Source organism: Typopeltis vanoorti, chromosome 18 (genome assembly GCF_054136105.1).
Source record: "Typopeltis vanoorti isolate ZY-2024b chromosome 18, IOZ_Tvanoo_1.0, whole genome shotgun sequence".
Taxonomy (NCBI): Eukaryota; Metazoa; Arthropoda; class Arachnida; order Uropygi; family Thelyphonidae; genus Typopeltis; species Typopeltis vanoorti.
In genome coordinates, this window is record NC_143566.1 from 14,841,519 (window position 1) to 14,859,982 (window position 18,464).

Here is an 18,464-nt window from a genome sequence, read left to right on the forward strand (position 1 = left end):
TAATGTCACTCTTAAAACATCATTCTTGTGTTTTGAACATATTTGATCTTGACACCTTGTCATATTCTTTTTCCAGATCTACAATACTGAAATACTGCTCCTTGTTATAGTCCCATGATTTCTCAGAAATTTATCTTGAAGTGAATATCTGATCTTGGCAACTGCTATTTCACCAGAACCTAGCTTTTTTTTTCTTTTCTAGTTTCTCTTGCACAATTTTTGTTAGCCCCTCTTCTCAAGTATGTTTGCATAAATCTTACTACTCTCAGGAGGGAAAATTCCTCTGTAATTCTCTTATTCCATTTTGTAGATGGTCTTATGAAAGTTTCTCCAAGCTTTCAAAGCTTCATATAGCCAAGCTGGCTATGCTGCCTGAAGAACTGCAAGTTACTCCTGGTAGGTCTTCCCATTGAACACAGGCAGCCATCCCTAAGGCCAATATGCACCATGAGCACAATGGCAAACCACCTCTGTATATACCTGGCCAGGAAAATCTTATTAACAGGCTTAATTTACTGAGAAGATGGGAGACAAAGTTTTGAAGGCATCAAAATCATTGCTGGGAAAGAGCATCGATAAATTCCAGTGATGTGTTGGAGCCATCCTGCATGAGCTGACTGTTAAATTTTCAAGAATTTTGTGAGCCAACTGTTAAACTGATAATGGCTATAAACTGCAGAATGGTATGAACTTCAATTCACAACAGCTAGTAGCACTGATATTAATGATAAAATTAGATAAAACATAACAAATGTCAAAAATGGCTCTGTGTTCAACTGTTGTAATAATATAAACTTTTATTACAACTGTTGTAGTAATAAAAGTTTCGAAACTAGCTCTGTTTACGAGAAATTACTTTATTTCTCTATGTTTACACACTATCACCTTCAAAATAGTCCCCTTGCATAGCAATACAGTGCTCCCAGTGTTCCTGCCACTTCTGGAATGTGTCCTGGAAGTCTTCTTTTCGAAGCATGTCAAGCAACTTTTGTGATTCACACTGGATCTCCGCAATGATGTCAAAACGGTGACCTTTGAGCTGGATCTTCATCTTCGGGAAGAGGGTGAAGTCCGCAGGAGACAAATCTGGCGAGTAGGGTGGGTGCGGAAGTGAGATCATGTTGTTTCCAGCGAGAAACTCGGTGACAGGGTGCATTGTTGTCATGGAGCGTCCAGTTTATTGTGCACCACAGATCCGGTCACTTTTGCCAAATGTCCTCCCTCAGATGCCTTAAAACCTGCAGTAGAACTCGCAATTGATGGTCTAGTCCCTGGGGACGAATTCTCGATGCACAATGCCTCAAATGTTGAAAAAGACGATGAGCATGCACTTGGTCGAGCTGTGGACTTGCCTCGCCTTTTTCAGTTGTGGAGATGATGGGCTCTTTCACTGTGAACACTGTTGCTTCGTCTCAGGATCGTACCCGTACACCCAAGTTTCGGCACCGGTAATGATCCTTGACATGAAGGACGGGTCTACGGCATGCTGACAGAGTTCTTGGCAGACTTCAACGCAGTGTTCCTTCTGCTCCTGGGTCAGCAGCCTGGGGACGAACTTGGCAGCAACACAGCACATGTTCAAATCACATGTGAGGATTGCCTGGACTGTTCCGTATGACACACCGACAATGGCAGCAATGTTGTGGAGTGTTCTCCGATGATCCTCATGCACAAGTTGCTGAATGGTTTCAACATTTTCAGGGGTTGAGCTTGTTGAAGGTCTTCCTGATCTCTTCTTCCTCATCTTCCAGTGATGTTCTTCCGCTCTTGTAGCACGTGTGCCACTCAAAACATCTCAAACATCTCATTGCAGCATCGCTGTAAACTTGCCGAATCATGTCAAATGTCTCTGTGGCAGATTTGCCCAGTTTCACGCAGAATTTCATGTTTGCTCTTTATCCTAACTTGCTGTCAATGATGAAATCGCAGACGTGGTAACGCACGTGGTCAGAATAGCACCAGTTGCACAGCTCCCGATGTACACAGGACGATGTCTTTTGGCACACTGACTTAGGAAGATCGGTGCTCCCTGTGACTGTGCATGCAGCCATTTGTTGGCGTGTTACAAAACTAGTCTTGAAACTTTTTGATACACTTCGTAAATTACAATACAAAAATGTATTATGAAATGCATATTAGTGACTCGACAATAATTTCCTTGCTTGTTGAAAATATAATGCTTTACATTTAATTCATTTCTAAATGCTGCATCTTCATGATTAGTCAGCTATGATTGCCAACACCATAGATAGAATGATTGCAATGCTCTGATAAAGAATGTCAGTATACAAGCACTGTTTGTTAATTTCACTTTAACCAGACCAACTGGGTCAGTCAAAATAATTTAAGAGCAACTTGCAATCATCAAAGCGTATTATGAACAGAACTAGCATCAAACAAGCCATATATGCACAAAAATCATTACTGTGCTTCCCATAGTCCAAAAACATTTATTTATAGCCTTGATGGTAAAGACTGAAAACAAGACTGACTCATGTGGATACACTAGAAAATGAAATATGACTGTGTTACAGATAGGGCAAATTTATATGCAGAAATATAAATTAAGTTGAATTGGTTGATTTAAAATTACTGAAGAAATAACAGAGACCTTGAGACATTAGAATCTTATGTCTGTCAATTATGTATTTTCTAAGATCCATGCTCTGACACACACACACACAAAAAAAAAAAATCTTCATTCTATTCTCTAATGATTTCCATAATATTTTCACTGTTTGCATCATCTCTAAAGATGGCATCATACTTCACACTGACTGACATTTTTTGATTTACTGTTTCACTTAGATACCTATAACCAAGACTCAAGAAATGATGCAAAATCCGACTTGGGAGACAAAGGTACCCACCCAAGATCCTATTTTTTTAATGACATGTCTCAATAACTCAGTATCTATAAACATATCAGTGATGCTACATCTGTGTTTTTAAAAGTTAAAATGCTTCAATTTAAAAAGTTATATTTTATCAAATTTAAAAAAAAATATTTTATTTAGTCTACAAGTTACTCGTCGTGGGCAAGCATATTTGTTGAGCCCTGCCAATAACTACAGATTGTATTTATTTATGCAAACCCTACCCATAAACAGTTTAAACCTATTAATAAATTAAAGACGCCAAGAAATTATATTCATTAATTGCGTGTGAAGAAACTTCTCGACTGGGCAACTTGTATATAAAGGCTAATGACCACACATCACGTACCTTAGTATCTCATAATGCAAAGCACATATCCTTACGGATATATATACTTTGTGTGCTTATGGATTCCCATAATGCACACCATTATAGATGTCCATAAGGATATCTATAATGCCCAGTCATGAAGAAACTTCAAGTGCAAACTTTGTTTGCTTACACTTGGGTAAAGGATTGTTGTGTCCCTATTTACAATTATTAAACTTTCTTTTATCCTTTCAAGTGAATCTCTATATTTTCTTTAATCAAAACTTAACTATGCACAAGATATTACAAAATTCAAATATTTAAGCTTTTCTCCCCTTAGTGTCCCTAATATTTATATTATACTGAGCCTTTCAGGACATTTAGTTTAAGATATATAATTTGAAAACAAGGAGCAAAATACAAAAATATGTCTGAGTGTGAAACTATTAAGCAGTTGTGACCCTCTATCTCATAACTTAACCCATTAATTTCCCACGTGATTAGGTTCGTACGTTTTTCAAGTGGTGCATTAGAAAGCAATTTCAGACAACTGTATTATTAGTGAACAAAAGTTTATTTAAAATCTCAAACATGGTAAATTCAATTTCTATTATATAAAACACAATTCAATACTAAGAATAAAATTTACAAAATTACACAAGTAAAATACAAGTATTAGGGCAAAATCCTATATGGCAATTTGTGATCATGCCGTCATAACAGACTTTATACATATAAATATATACATATAATCCTGGAACAAATTAACACTTTACTTAACCTTATACTAGTCAGAATGTTCTATATTGCTGTAATACCATGGACATTAATGTTTATTTTCAGTTTACCTTATCTAACTTACAAAACAAAACAATATAGGTTAAACTATCCTTTCACTATACCCATACATACATTTGACCTTTAAGACACTCTCATATGAGATACCATGCGCATACATAAATCTCTAGCACATGGATGCTTATCAAATAATATAAACTAGTTTACTCTCATTCTACTCTGATTTGTATTAAAGTCCTAGTATATCTTCGACTGTCCGGTAATTAACAATGATTGCAACTATATGCGATTTCAATTGATACAAGATTTTACAGTACCTTTCTAGGACGAACCCTGGTTTTCACTATCTATACCTGTCGTGTTTGAATAAAGGACACACACAGGATCTTCTATTCTATCATTATGGAACTCATCACGTAGGCACGGATTTCTGTATGGATTTTCTTTCCCTCGATATGAGTACTGGATGATGAGATATATAGACAATTCCTTCCTTCTTGTAACTATGCATAGTTCCTCATCTCTTGCAATAGGAATATGGGATCGAATTCCTGCAGACTTTGTTTCCTTGTTGCATCGGATGGAGATAACTCCTACGCCATCACTCAGGAAAACCCGTGTTACCTATACGAAAATTTCATGAAGAAACTCTGAGGAAAAAAAGCCATGTGGAGGGTGGTTCCTCACCCTTTTATCTGCATGGCCCCTATCAGCACCTTCTTCAATTTCTTTCTTTCTCCCCTTCTGGAGTCGATCTCACTCACCAATTAAAGTCGTGTTTTTTTTTTTTCCCAAAAAACATGCTACGGTTCCTTGCACACGTGACGACGTCTCACTTCGGGAATTGACCTTGAGCGATCGTCATTTGTTTTAAGTTAGCCTCTATACTAAATTAATCACCTTTTTAGAATTTACTTGAATATTTTAATCTCATTTTTTCAAGTGTTAGACTAGCCTCTCACATACAAATTCTTATCTTTAATCTTCTTTGTCTTACTTAACCTATTTTTTACCATATCCCTTTTTTTTTTTGTAATAAGAATCCTTTTTTTTTATTATTTAGTTAAACAAACAATTTCTGCAATAATTAATTTTCTTGGATGCAAGCATATTTTCTGTCTTTAAATATCTTGTATTAGCTACTTACATGGGATTTTATATTTTTATTTCCTTGTTACACTATAATAACTGAAATTTTTACATTCTTGGTTATCAGGGTGTAACAGGATTAAACCAAGAATATAATTTCTTGGCATCTTTAATTTATAGTATAACCAAGTAGAAAAATGTTCAACACTTAAACCTACTGAACTCAGTTGGAGATAGTTACCATGTGGTTTTGACTTGGAAGATGAATAGACATGCAGGTGTATCAAAGAAAAGAGAACGTATCTGGAATTATAAAGTCTTAAGTATCAACTAGGGGCAGTTCCATGGAGGGCAGAATTGGAAGGCCAGGATATCATTAGTGCTTGGGAAATTGTGAAGAAATATTTGTTAGCAGCGATATTAAGCTGTACTCCACGAATGAAGAAACGGACACAATTTGGTGTAAAGTGGATGATAAACAATATCAAACAGGAGTTGAAAAAGAGATTATGGACGAGATATAAGGAGGCGGTGGAGGCAGATACATGAAGAATATAAGACGCATGCCAGGAGAGTGACCAGTATGGTGAGGAAGGCAAAATTAGAATATGAGAACAGATTGGCACTAAGATCCAAAGAAAATCCTAGGGACTTTTTTAGCTATGTGGCCAGTAGGAGGAGAAGAAATGATTGTGGAAGAATGACATTGCAGGATAAAAATGGGAAAAGATTGACTGATGCAGAGGACGTAGTGGAGTTGTTCAATGAGCACTTTATTGGAGTATTTCATCCTGGAGAAGAAGGTTTTAATACTAGAGGGATAGGGCAGGTTCAGAGTTTAGAGGAGAGTGTGTTCCAAATAATGAGTACTCTGGATACCAGTAAAGCTGTGGGACTAGATGGTATTTCACCATGGGTTTTGAGAGAATGGGCTAAAGAACTGACAGCTCTGTTGACTTGGCTCTTCAATAAAAGTCTGGATGTGGGAAAGGTACCCAAGGAATGGAAGGTAAGATAGTGCTGCTATAGAAGGGCAGTGGCAGCCTGGAAGTGTCTAATTATAGGCCAGTTTGTGTATCATCAGTAGTTGTTAACATCTTGGAGAAATTAGTGAGAGATTATATACAGTGTTGGGCAGATGAAGGTAATATTATCTGTGAGAATCAACATGAATTTGTTAAGGGGCGCTCTTGCTTTAGTAATATGACTGCCTTTTATAATAAAGTGACAAGAGCATTTGATGAGGCAAAGGCATATACTGCCATATTTTTTGATTTTGCGAAGGTGTTTGATAGGGTGCCACATGATAAGCTGATATTTAAGTTTCAGCACATGGTTTTAAATGTCAGGTTAGTCAAATGGATTCAGGATTGGCTGTCTGATAGGTATCAGAGAGTTGTGTTTGGTGGGGCAATATCAAGGAAGCATAAGGTTACAAGTGGGGTTACACAGGGCTCAGTACTGGGACCTGTATTGTCCAACCTTTATATGAATGACCTTGTCAATGAACTGCAAGGGGATATTCAGTTGTTTGCAGATGATGTGAAGCTAGGAAGGATTATCAGTAATAGTGCAGATGTGACAGCCCTGCAAGAGGATTTGAATAAACTAGACAGATGGACAAATGAATGGGAGTGTCGATTTAATGCAGCAAAATGTAAAGTTTTTAAGTTTGGGATCCATCAATGGGAGGATGCATAATCAATTGGAGGAGCTATACTGGAGGAAGTACAGGAGACAAGAGATCTGGGGGTGATGATTGATAGAAAACTGAAATTCAGGGAGCATACTGCAAAGGTGGTGAAGGTAACCCAGAGGATTGCTGCAATACTGAGAAAGATGCTGACCTGCAGAGATAAAAGAGTTATCATTCTATTGTATAAGATCCTGATTAGACCACACTTAGACTATTGTTCTCAGATTTGGTTCCCAGGATTTGAAGGGGATATATTAACTGTTGAAAGGGTACAGAGGCAGATAACAAAGATGGTTTCAGCACTGTACAATGTCAGTTATGAGGATCGACTGAGGGAATGTGGACTGCAGAGTTTGGTGGATAGAAGAAGGAGAGGTGATATGATTAAGACTTGTAAACTGTTGAGGCAGTTACAGGGTAGACTTTGGGGGGGGGGGTTTCTTTCACTTCGTGGAACGGCGGGAAGGAGCGATGACAATGGGCCATTCCTGGAAGTTTCGAAAGGAAGCTATGAGCAAGAGGGTGAGGAGTGGTTTCTTTGCGTGGAGGGTGGCTGAACCATGGAATGCATTGCCTGAGAGAGTGGTTAGAGCAAGAACGGTCAATGAGTGGTATGATAAACTTTGTTTCCTAAAGACGACCTCCCATGATGAGTCTTTTGACTCTATGGAGGCCTGGATAATAATATAATCTTCTTCTTCTACAGCTTTTCCTACTTAAGTAGGGTCGCTGTTTGTGGCGAGTCTCCTCCACAACCTCCTGTCTTGGGCTGTAGCCACATCCAAGTTCTTCATCCTCAAGTCCTCCTCCACCATCTCCCCTTTGGCCACCCGTGCTTCCCTGCGCATCCATCTGCATGACCTTTCTTCCCACATACTCTTCCTCCCTCCTCATCACATCACCAAACCATCCCAACCTTGCCTCCTGTATCTTTCCTCTTAAGTTTATAACTTTCACCGTTCCCCTTACATAGTCATTTCTCAGATGATCCTTTCTGGTCACACTGGACATCCACCTAAGCATTCTCATCTCAGCTACCTCCATCCTGCTGATGTTATTTTTTCTCAGGGACACAGTTACCATAACATGTCACAGCTGGTCTCACTACTGTCACGTAGATTTTGCCTTTTAGATTGATCGGCACCCTCTTATCACATAGCACTCCAGCCATCTCTCTCCAGTTCCTCCATCCTGCTTGTATCCTACATCCCACTTCCTTCTCAGCTTCACCATCCTCTTTCATTAATAATTTTATCATTATTATTATTATTATTAAATAAATAAATATATATATATATATATATATATATATATATATAAATAGGTGAACTAAGGATCAGATACTTCAGAAACCTTGTTCTAGAAGCTATATGGAACATTTTGAACTTTTTCAAGCTTCTTCAAACCTCCAAGCAGAGTAGTGCTCGTGCATCAGATGAATTTGAGATTAAAATCTACATCTTGTTGGTTGGAGAGTAGCTATGCTATCCAATCGGCCAACCAGGATAGAATTACAATGACAAGAATAGCTTTTATTTGATCTTTAAAAAAATTTTAAATTACAATTACTTATTGCTTATTTTAAATTAAAAATTACTATTAAAAAAAAAGTGAAAAAAAACTTTATTTTAATAGTAATCTCAAATGCAAGTTGTTAATCAACCTAAAGTGCCCTAATAAAGAGATGAGTGGGACATCAGGAAAAAACTTAATTTAGCATGAATGCAGATCATATATTCTTGGACTCCCTGGAGGTGTCACATAATAATAATAAATATATATATATATATATTATGTGACACCTCCAGGGATATATATATATATATATATATATATATTATGTGACACCTCCAGGGAGTCCAAGGACTCATCATGGGAGGGCAATCTACTCTACTTCGCTAAATACATCTCACCATCTCCACTACTACTTAATTCTCCAACTATGACACACTACTACCATCAACACCAACAACAGTATTTTTTGTATGTAAATTGTGTGCGTTCTGAAGGCCGATTTTCTGAATGCAGGATGAAAAACCCGAGTTTCCAGGAGAAAAAAACCTTACTACTACCAAGGATTCCCCTTGTCACGATGAGAATCGAACCCAGGTCTTTTCCAATTGAAAGGCACAATGTTCTGCTACTCTTCCAATTGCACTACGGCGGCTCTCTCTTCACTCTCTCTCTCTATATATATATTCCCCCCCCCCACGTCTTAACAGACTGAAATAAAGTGAAGTGCTGTTGCTAATTCTAATATACATAGAAGACATCTACAGAAACTGAATCTGGATGTTAGTGAGTCAATGAAAGAGAAAGAGAAAATGAATAAACTGCACCCGCTCTCTCACCCTCCTGCAGTGAATCGGGGAGTTGTGTTCTCCAATATGCAGCTATGGAACAAGAATTCTGTGGTCAGATAAGTAGTTTGTTCAGAGGAGAGGTAATAACTGCAATTAAAAATAATAACAGTAATTTTTTTTTTTAATTTGCTTAATTGATATTGAGAAAATGATATATCTAACATGTTTATGCCAAGAAAGACCAGATGTTATAACAAGATGAGAACTCTAAATTAAAGATGCCAAGAAATTATATTCTTGGTTAAATCCTTTCTCCAAGTGTAAGCAAACAATGTTTGTATGTGAAATATCTTCACAACTGGGCTACTTGTACATACAGGCTAATGATTTCAAATCAATTGCCTTATTAGCTTCTATATACAGGAATGAGAATTCATCTCAAAATGTGGGCTTCATGAACGGCAATAAGGGAAATATATTAAATAATTAATATAAAAGAAAAAAAAAACTTGGGAGATCACGTTCATGGATTCATATTCTAAAAGTTCTGCTTATTTGTGTAGTGTAAGGTTTTTCAATTTAAAAAAAAAGAGTACAAAGTATATTACTATAAGCAAAATTATGGAGTAGGTGTATTGTCAAATAGAAGACAGTCACCGATAAACTGAAGGAGGAAAGTATAAGAAAAAAATGCAATATCAAGCACTGGCTGCAAATATTCATTCATCAAGCACGTTGTGTACAACCAGGGGAGAAAAACTCATTGGTTAGCCATCTGCAAAAGATCCAAAATAGCTTACAAGATGCAGTGGTGTAACCACTCTGACTGAAAAATCTACAATACTGCAGGGGTGGGGTGGGGGGACACTTAGGAAGTCCAAAAAATTAAAGTGATAAATGGATCCCTATCTACAAACAGGACATTCTTAAGTTTTGGGAGATGTACTGATGGATTGTTGCAGACAGTCAAGAAAAACAACTTTACAGATATATATATAATGGAGCAAAGAGCTCCTCCAAATTTTGAAATATCGATATACATGAATTAGTGTTCTCCCCAGAAATTTTTACCAGCCGGGTGGAATGAAGCATTAGCCGGGCATACAAAAATTTTGAATGTTTTAAGAAAGACCCTTTTTCATAACAAATTCTTATTTTCTCAGTAACTAATGAAAAACCTTGTAATCTTCTTCTTAGAAGTCCAGTTGTCAGCAGCTTTTTAGTAATTAAAATCTGTTGGATCTGGTCCCTCCAATGAAATCAGCATCAGATTATTTCGAGTGTTCTGACTGATGCAATTCCTCATACAGGTTTTTATCCTTTTTAATGCAGAGAAACCCCTTTCACATTCAGCTGTGCTCACAGGTATGGCCAGTCCAACAGCAGCTAGTTTTGCTAAATTTGGAAAAGACTCTTTGAGCTCAGATGTTGTTGCTAATTTCAGCAGTATTTGTCTTGGATCTAGATTTTTGTATGACTGTCCATTAATCATTTTTGATGCCCATTCTAGTTTAGTACTTTCATAGTTTAAAACTGCAGGACTTCCATTTCTAGAATAATAATCAAAAAGAATCTCAGAAGCCTCACGATGATCATGACTTTCTGCATTGAAAAGTTTTGAAAAGCAGGAAATGATTGGCATATCTGGAAATCTTGCTTCTAGGTGTTTAATAACTGTGCCTATGTATTTATCATATATTGTAGTCTTAAACATAATAACATTAGAATCTGAATAATCAATGTGAAGGTCTGACCATTCACCTGAAAGATGCTGATGAAGATTTTGAAAATGACTGCCAGGAGTGTCTTTCAAGTCCATGATGGATAGTTTTCTGGCTTCTATGACTGGCTCTATTTCAGTTAAGTCAACATCAAAATTATATCTCTTTCATAAAAGATCTTCTTTGCAACCAATACTGTTGTATTCGAGATCCTGATTTTTGTCTTCTTCCGTGTACGGATTGGTGTGAACATCTGAAGCTCTCGAGATTGGCTTGCAATGCAAGAAATTGAGCTGGTTTCACGAGTATCAGGACTCTCCGGTTCGATTTCTCATCACTATTAATTAAAAAATGTCAAATTATTTTTTTATTCTTGCTCATTATTTAGCCATGTCAATTCACAACATTAATTAGCCAGGTGATCAGTAAAATCAGCCAGGCAGTTTGCCCATTCAAAAGGTCCTGGGGAGAGCATAGAACTAAGTGAAGTTGCAGAGAATGCAAGCATTTTATTTATCCCAATAAGGCTAATATTTTTTGCATCTCTTTCGGGTAAAGTAAGAAGATGGAGCAGAGTAATGATGAATACAGTGTGTCTGAAAAACAGAACATTTTACTTATAATGAAGGAAATGGTGAAGGAAAATTAAAAGGCATAAATATTACTGTTAGTAGTTAGTGATGAAAGAGAACTATCTAGATGTGAAAGGACTGAAAAAGAAACCAAACAAAAGTCAGGGACAATAGCTTTGGCAAGCAATCTGAAAGTCCAATTACCATAATGAACATTTCTAAGTTTGGGACTTTTCAAAATCAGATAACTAGTTAGTATACCCAACAACCGAAAAGCCCTGTTTCTATATTTCAAATATTTCTTGCATTTGTGCATTTCATGACAAAAAACATCATAGACTAAATTTTGTCTATGATGTTATCTATAAATTCACCAAAGTCTACAAATTGATTTTATATTTTGTAAACATAATGAAAAACTGGGGTTTAAAAAAAAAAAAAATCAGCTAATGCCTTTTATTCCCTTATAGGGAGTAGGCGAGGCCTTTATACCCCATCTAGCTTTGGAGACTGAGTGGGCAGTTCAATCTCTATCGGTAGCCAATCAGAAATAGCGGGCTCATGTCCATCACTAATTATAGCAGCCACCGATGAAGAGGCTAGCAAACAAGTGTTGCCATCTCTTGGTACCTAACCCTAACAAGATATGTTACTGTCTGAAATAATGTGGGTACTCCGGTCGATTTTCTTGAGTTTACGGGATAAAAAACCTGCTTGCCCATGCCAGAGATCGACTAACTCGGGAATCAGTCGAAGAAAGGCTTAGAAAAAGTTCCTCCAGTCAGCGACCAAGCGCAGAGGATGCAAGCACCACTTGTGTCCATAAACTGAGGTACAAGTGATTATTCGTAATAATACTTTATGGTATAAACAACCACCAGAAAAACAAAATAAATAAATTCACAGTGTTACTAACATTTTGCTGGGTTTCAAACCTGTTCAGAGCACAAATTACAACTAGTAATATTCATAGCACTCAATCAGACATTTCCAAAAACAATGCAAATTGTAACTGAAAGGGAACTAATGTCCTATTAAGATACCTTCTAAACGAAGGATGAAAAACAAAGTTAATACTGAGAAATCAAGCTAAATGTAGAACGAGTGTCTCGCAGATCTTAGGCGAATTAATGTAGCCACACTTACTGAGGTTAAGGGGAGTGTTTCAGAGCTGATGCTGATTCCAAAAATAGTCTCTCAGTCATATAGCATGTGGTTCTTATGTTCTTCAAGGTAAATGTTAACAGATTTACCAGTCTATCTAAAGTAGGCTAAGTTGAAGGTACAAGGAATGTTCTTCACTCCAGGATGTGCAAGAGAATGAGACTCACTCTTCAAAAAGTGGATAAAGGTAGTTAGCTGTATTTGTGTTTTGAAAGATTATATTTAGGAAGAACTTCAGCTATCTTTTCAGATGTAACAAAAATAAAATCTTACCAAGTTAAACCACACTGGATATATGAAGCCTCAAAAGTTCACAAACCCAATAACTCCTATGTCCTCTTAACTGAGAGCACAGACAGCACTACTTATAAACTGGCCAAACATTGAATAAAATCACTTTCTCCCCCTTCACTTTAAAACTTTAATCAAAAATTGCAACCAAAACATTCAGACATCATGATCAACTTTCATATTAAATTATTCAAATTCACCATACATGCTGAGGTTATTTGTCACAGAAAGGAAAGATACATACATAAAGAGCTAGATGGAACTGCAATGGGTTCTACCCTCTCATTACTATTGTACAAATTTCTATGTGGAAGTTCTAGAAAACTTGGTACAATGAAAGCAATAGTCTGGCTATACTTTGAAGACAATGTGGTTGCTATTTAAACTCATGGCCTAGCCACATTAGAAACAATTTTACAGCATTTCAACAGCCAAAATTCAAAAATACATTTACCTAGGAGAGGGGGGGGGGGAATTTCCTCCTTCCCTACAAACCAGTTACACAACTACCAAATGCTTTATTATCCTTTTCTGTTTATAGGAAATCTACACAAACTGGAAGTTTTTTATATACCCAGTCACACCACCATTCTCAAAACAAACAGTCTCATTTCTCTCTTGTCATAGAACTCAATGATATTTGAGCCATTTTTAGCCAATGGCTACAAATCCCTATAAAAAAGACAAAATACAGCATATCTGTTCCACACTTGACACAAAGTATCACAATAAAACTATTCTCCTTCCCTATATCCAGAATACATCTGAAAAGATGGGTAAAGGTCTTCATAAATATAATCTTTATACCACTTTCAAACCACGCTTCAAACTAGTAACCTTCATCCATTATCTGAAAGATAAGAAGTTGCTGTTTTAGCATCCAGCAACTTCTATTTTTAGAATCAGCAATGAAACACTTCTCTTACCTTAATAAGTAAAACTGCATTCTTTTGCCAAAGATCTAGGAAACAGTTATTCTGAGGCCACATGTCACTTAATTTTTAATGACAATGAAAACAGTGAAGTCAGATGATAATTAGGCACCTCATAATTCCTTTTTTCTATTTGCACTTTTCTGAGGTTAGTAATCCAGTTGTCTGGATTACACAACTAGGCTATAAAAATGTGCTATATATCTTGACTAAATTTCTATATCCTCTAAAAGTATCCTACACATCTACAAAGTACTACTTGTTTTTATCAGCTAAAATTCTCTTTCTTCACATCATCCATGTCATGAACAAGCAATGTATAAATCCCCATTTGCTTCTCTGAATTTTAGTGAAACCATTATGAGTAATTAGTAATTCTCTAAAACAATCCATGCTTGCAGAACACCACTAACAAGCCCTTGCATACACATCAGATGACCTCCTAAAAATGGCTACAAATACAGTCGCCTAAATTTCAGAGTGTTTTAGTAACTATGATAAGATATGATAAGAGATAATATCATGAGAAGATATATAGCTTTAGTATTCTATATGTGAGGATATTCTACACTGTGTACAAGTACATATACAAACTTTACATGTCCATATATTATAAAAATGTAATAGTAGATATTGTGCAAACTGCAACATAGAACAGAAGCTGTAAAGCCAAGTACTAGAAACTGTGAAAGCCGAGCATGAAGCACCAGACTGGCATCAGAAAGAACAAGTAGAATTACAAGCTGTAGCAGCAACCAAATGGAATGTAGAGAGTTAGTCTTCTTACATATCTGAGGAAATAATTTTATTTTAAAGTATGCTTTTACTATAAGAATGTAACTTTAATAGAAATGAGAGCCTCTGTAGGTCATAATTACACTGCCGTCCCCTCAGGTGAAAAGACTTGGATTTGAATTCCCATCCAGGAAGCAAAGAACCTTAAAGGTTGTTTTTAGTTGAAGATAAATTAGCTGGTCTTATGTGGTGATAGAGGGCTTTCCCTATCAAAAACTTGAGTTTTCATCCTAAAAAATCCAGAAAAACACATACACATAAGCAATCAAGAGATATAATACATTGGCTATGATGCCAATTTTTCTAGTTTTATTCAAAATAAACCATAACTCACAAATGAAGCATAGTCCTTTAACCACCATATATTATTATCATTATTATACAGATACCTCCATGGAATTAAAAGACTCATTGTGGGAGACCCACACTAATGATTTTATTTAAACTCATTCACTGTCAGGGCACTCACAATTAATTCCAGCAATGCATTACACTCGCCACTCTCCAAGCAAAAAATCTAGTCAGCACACCCTTACTAACCACGGTCTTACACAACTTCTAGGAGTGACCTCTAATTTTCTTTCTCTCTCTCTATTCATCATGCATTGAAAAATTTCCTTTGTTCAATCTTACAGAACCTCTTTAGTAAACTTACAAGTTTCTATCATGTACTCTCTTCTCGATCTATCAACTAAATTTTGCAACCCATATACCATAAAGAGTTAAAACAAGTTTTAATCAGTATGTTTTTCTGGAGTGCATGTATGGGTGTGTGTGATGGGGACTGATATGAATATTGGATGAAATTTTAGTCACAGCATGGAGAATTTTTGAGAAAATACTTAACAGCAATAATTCACAGCTTTACATTTTCTATTTTTACTTTAGAATAGGAATACTTCATAAAAATAATGCCATATTATGTGACTCACATTTTTCATTATTTCTGCTGCTTTGTTAGTTGAAACTCCTAATACCTTCAAATAACATCATATTAGTACTGTGCAACACACTGTTAATTTTTTTTTGTTTATTTGTTTCTTTAAGCATCTTGCAAAACACCACTGCCATCAAATTAACAAATGTTTATGGTATGTATCTTTTCATCTTTCCATCAGGCCTATCCCACAGAAACATAAAAAAAAAGTTCATTATGCTTTGAGACATCTTTGAAGGCATTAAATATTTTATCATCATTATTTCTTTCAGCAGTCTGAGATGAGCAGAACACAAGATGAATTTATGTTGACAAAAAAAACAGTGAAAGTTTTAAAGACTTTAAATGAAAATAACAATGGAGAATTTTTAAAAAAAATTGAATAACAAAACTTTTCTGTAGTAATTATGATGAATGTTTATTAGCATTATGGATATACTTTTAGAGTTAAAATCCTGATTGTTTTATAGCACTTTTATAAACATGAATAACATATAAAAGTAATAAAAATTTAAAGAACATTATTAATAAACCATTAAAAAATTTAAAAAAAAAGGCTTTGATTTTAATTACTACTTATTTTGCTTGTGGGTGTTCGACTATCAACATGGTAGTTGCAGTATATCAACACACTGATACCATGATATCCATTATGCTGATAAACAAAAGTTTTCTGGTAGGTAAAGTAAAAACAAATAATTTATTAAAATAAGCTTGCTTTCATCTTTTAAAAGTTAAAATGATGAATCTGACATTTTATGTAACGCATATCATATCTCTTACCATGCATGATTATTCTTTTGCTATTACTTTCATATATTAAAGCTTAGTTTTAATATTTCTTCCTTTAGTTTCTATAACAAAACATTTATTTATAATTTGACAGTTTTTTTTTTATGCTTCAGCATAAACTAACTGAATATGTATAAAAGCATACACAATAAAAGCATGTTTGAAATCTTTCAGTACTTCTGAAATATTCTGACAAGTATCAATAATTTAGCACACCATGTTTAATGGAAAATTGCTATATTTAAAAAAATAACTAATAAATGTTGTAACTGGCAGGGGGACCAAAATATTTCATATGTGTAACCATAAAGTGTTTGTGTACACTACATGAAATTGGAAAAGAAACCAAAAGTTACCTTATAAATTATTTAACTAATAATAAATCTGTATTCAAAAAATACATTGTAATATCATTCGAAAGTGGTACTTATACGCAAGTGATTTATTCGGCGTATATTCACTTAACGAAAGGAGAAATAAAAAAAATAAATAAAAAATAAAAAAAGCTTACCTGATTCGCTTTACACACGCTACATATCCAGTCCTCTGTTGGAACCTCTTCTAATGGAGGATCAAGGCACCCTAGGTGATATACAGCTGAGCAGGAGTCACAGCAAAGCAAATCTCCAAGTTTATGGCAAACACGACAATGATCATCATGTAATATATTACCTTCATTGGTTATGTTATCCCTTGCATGTGCAGTAGCCAAAAAGTTGTCACACAAAAACTGTAGCACTTTTAATTTATTTTCAACTGTTGTGAAGGGATATTCTATATTATCTGATAAATTTAAAACATTGTAATATTCCGGATCACTTTGTAAGTACATACGAAGAACTGCTGGCCATGACATGCTATCAGTGAAATAAAAGTGAATGTTGATAGTATCTCTCAGATCTTGTGGACCAAAAGTTGTACTACTAGAATCTTCTTCTCGAAGAATTGCTTTCAGAAGCATAGTATGTGTCTCGGATAAAAGGGCACACTGTTCGTCGGATATAAGTGTTGCACAAAAATCTTCAAAGCGAAAGGGAGTCAACCGCAATATATTTCTAAAATGTCTCAAGACTTCATAAATTCCAAGGGCTTGCATAAGATATTCTTTGGGCAGAAGTAGATCTTCCGATGATTTTGGAAGAGCAAGAAGTGGTATTTCCCTTTCTTGTAAAAAAACAGGTGTCTGAGGTCGACGACACCATCTTCTCCTCGCAGGCGTGGTACTAGAAATAGTACTAAAGCTGCTCTGAGAGTAAACACTAACATCATCCGATTCATAACTAGCATCCGATTCATTGGCCTCTTCTTCCTGATCCTCCTGTTGATACTCACTTTCATTATCACTCGACAGGGTTCCCAAATTATACTCATCATCTTCCAAAATATTCTGCAAGAAAGTACGCGATTTTTGTGCCTTTTCTCTAAGCCGACTTTTATAATGAATCGAACGTCCTGACGGACCACCCTCACCTGGTTTAATAGGGGCTGAAGAGCGGGAGCTATGATTACCCGATCCGGCGTACAAATATCGGGGTTTTTTCAATAAATTAAACCTATGCGAAAGCAGCGGTCTTTTCGGAGGCCTTCCCCGGCCTCGCCTACCCCTTGATGACATTATAAATACTCCTTGCAACCTCTGAAACCACTACAAGTAAAGTAGCTAATGTTAATTAATTACACATTTACCTCTGACACATCATTTGTCCCTTGAACTGTCCATGTTGAAAATTTTCGGAAGCCGCCATTGTCGCCATAGGCCTAAACGGTCACGTGACATACAAATGACAACGTCGTTATATTTTCAAAGATGCACACGGAAACGAAGCACACATATTCATGCATAACTGAGAGCAATTGTTTAACACACACACCTGATACTTGATCATGCTTATTTAATATCTCGGATTAACCCTATGCGGTAAATATTCACCTACAACAAAATACACCATAGCTTTCGCTTCGGAACCAAATACTACTTCTTGTTAAAATAGCAAAGAAACGCTTCCTGTCATTGGACGAATTTCTGCGTCGCCATGACTGTTTCAGTGTAAATACACATACCGCTAATAACACTTAAAAACTCCTAATGAAAACTTTTGAATTACTTTGAATAGCCAGGCAACAAAAATTGCCAGTTTCGGATGTGTAAGCAAAATTAAACACGTTCTTCGACGCAACCATACTACAT

The 18,464-nt window shown here is 35.9% G+C and overlaps 1 protein-coding gene across 2 annotated transcripts in view; it reads right to left on the bottom strand.

Moving 5' to 3' along the window:
• LOC150096503 (nucleosome-remodeling factor subunit BPTF-like) overlaps nt 1-18,126 on the bottom strand; it is a 425,630-nt gene extending 407,504 nt beyond the window's left edge. For both annotated transcript variants that reach the window (XM_090407800.1, XM_090407799.1), the window contains exon 1: nt 16,788-18,126. In XM_090407800.1, the coding sequence (XP_090263926.1) occupies nt 16,788-17,891 (1,104 nt within the window). In that variant the 5' untranslated portion in view covers nt 17,892-18,126. The remainder of the gene's footprint in view (nt 1-16,787) is intronic.
• Between the last annotated feature and the right edge of the window lie 338 nt (nt 18,127-18,464).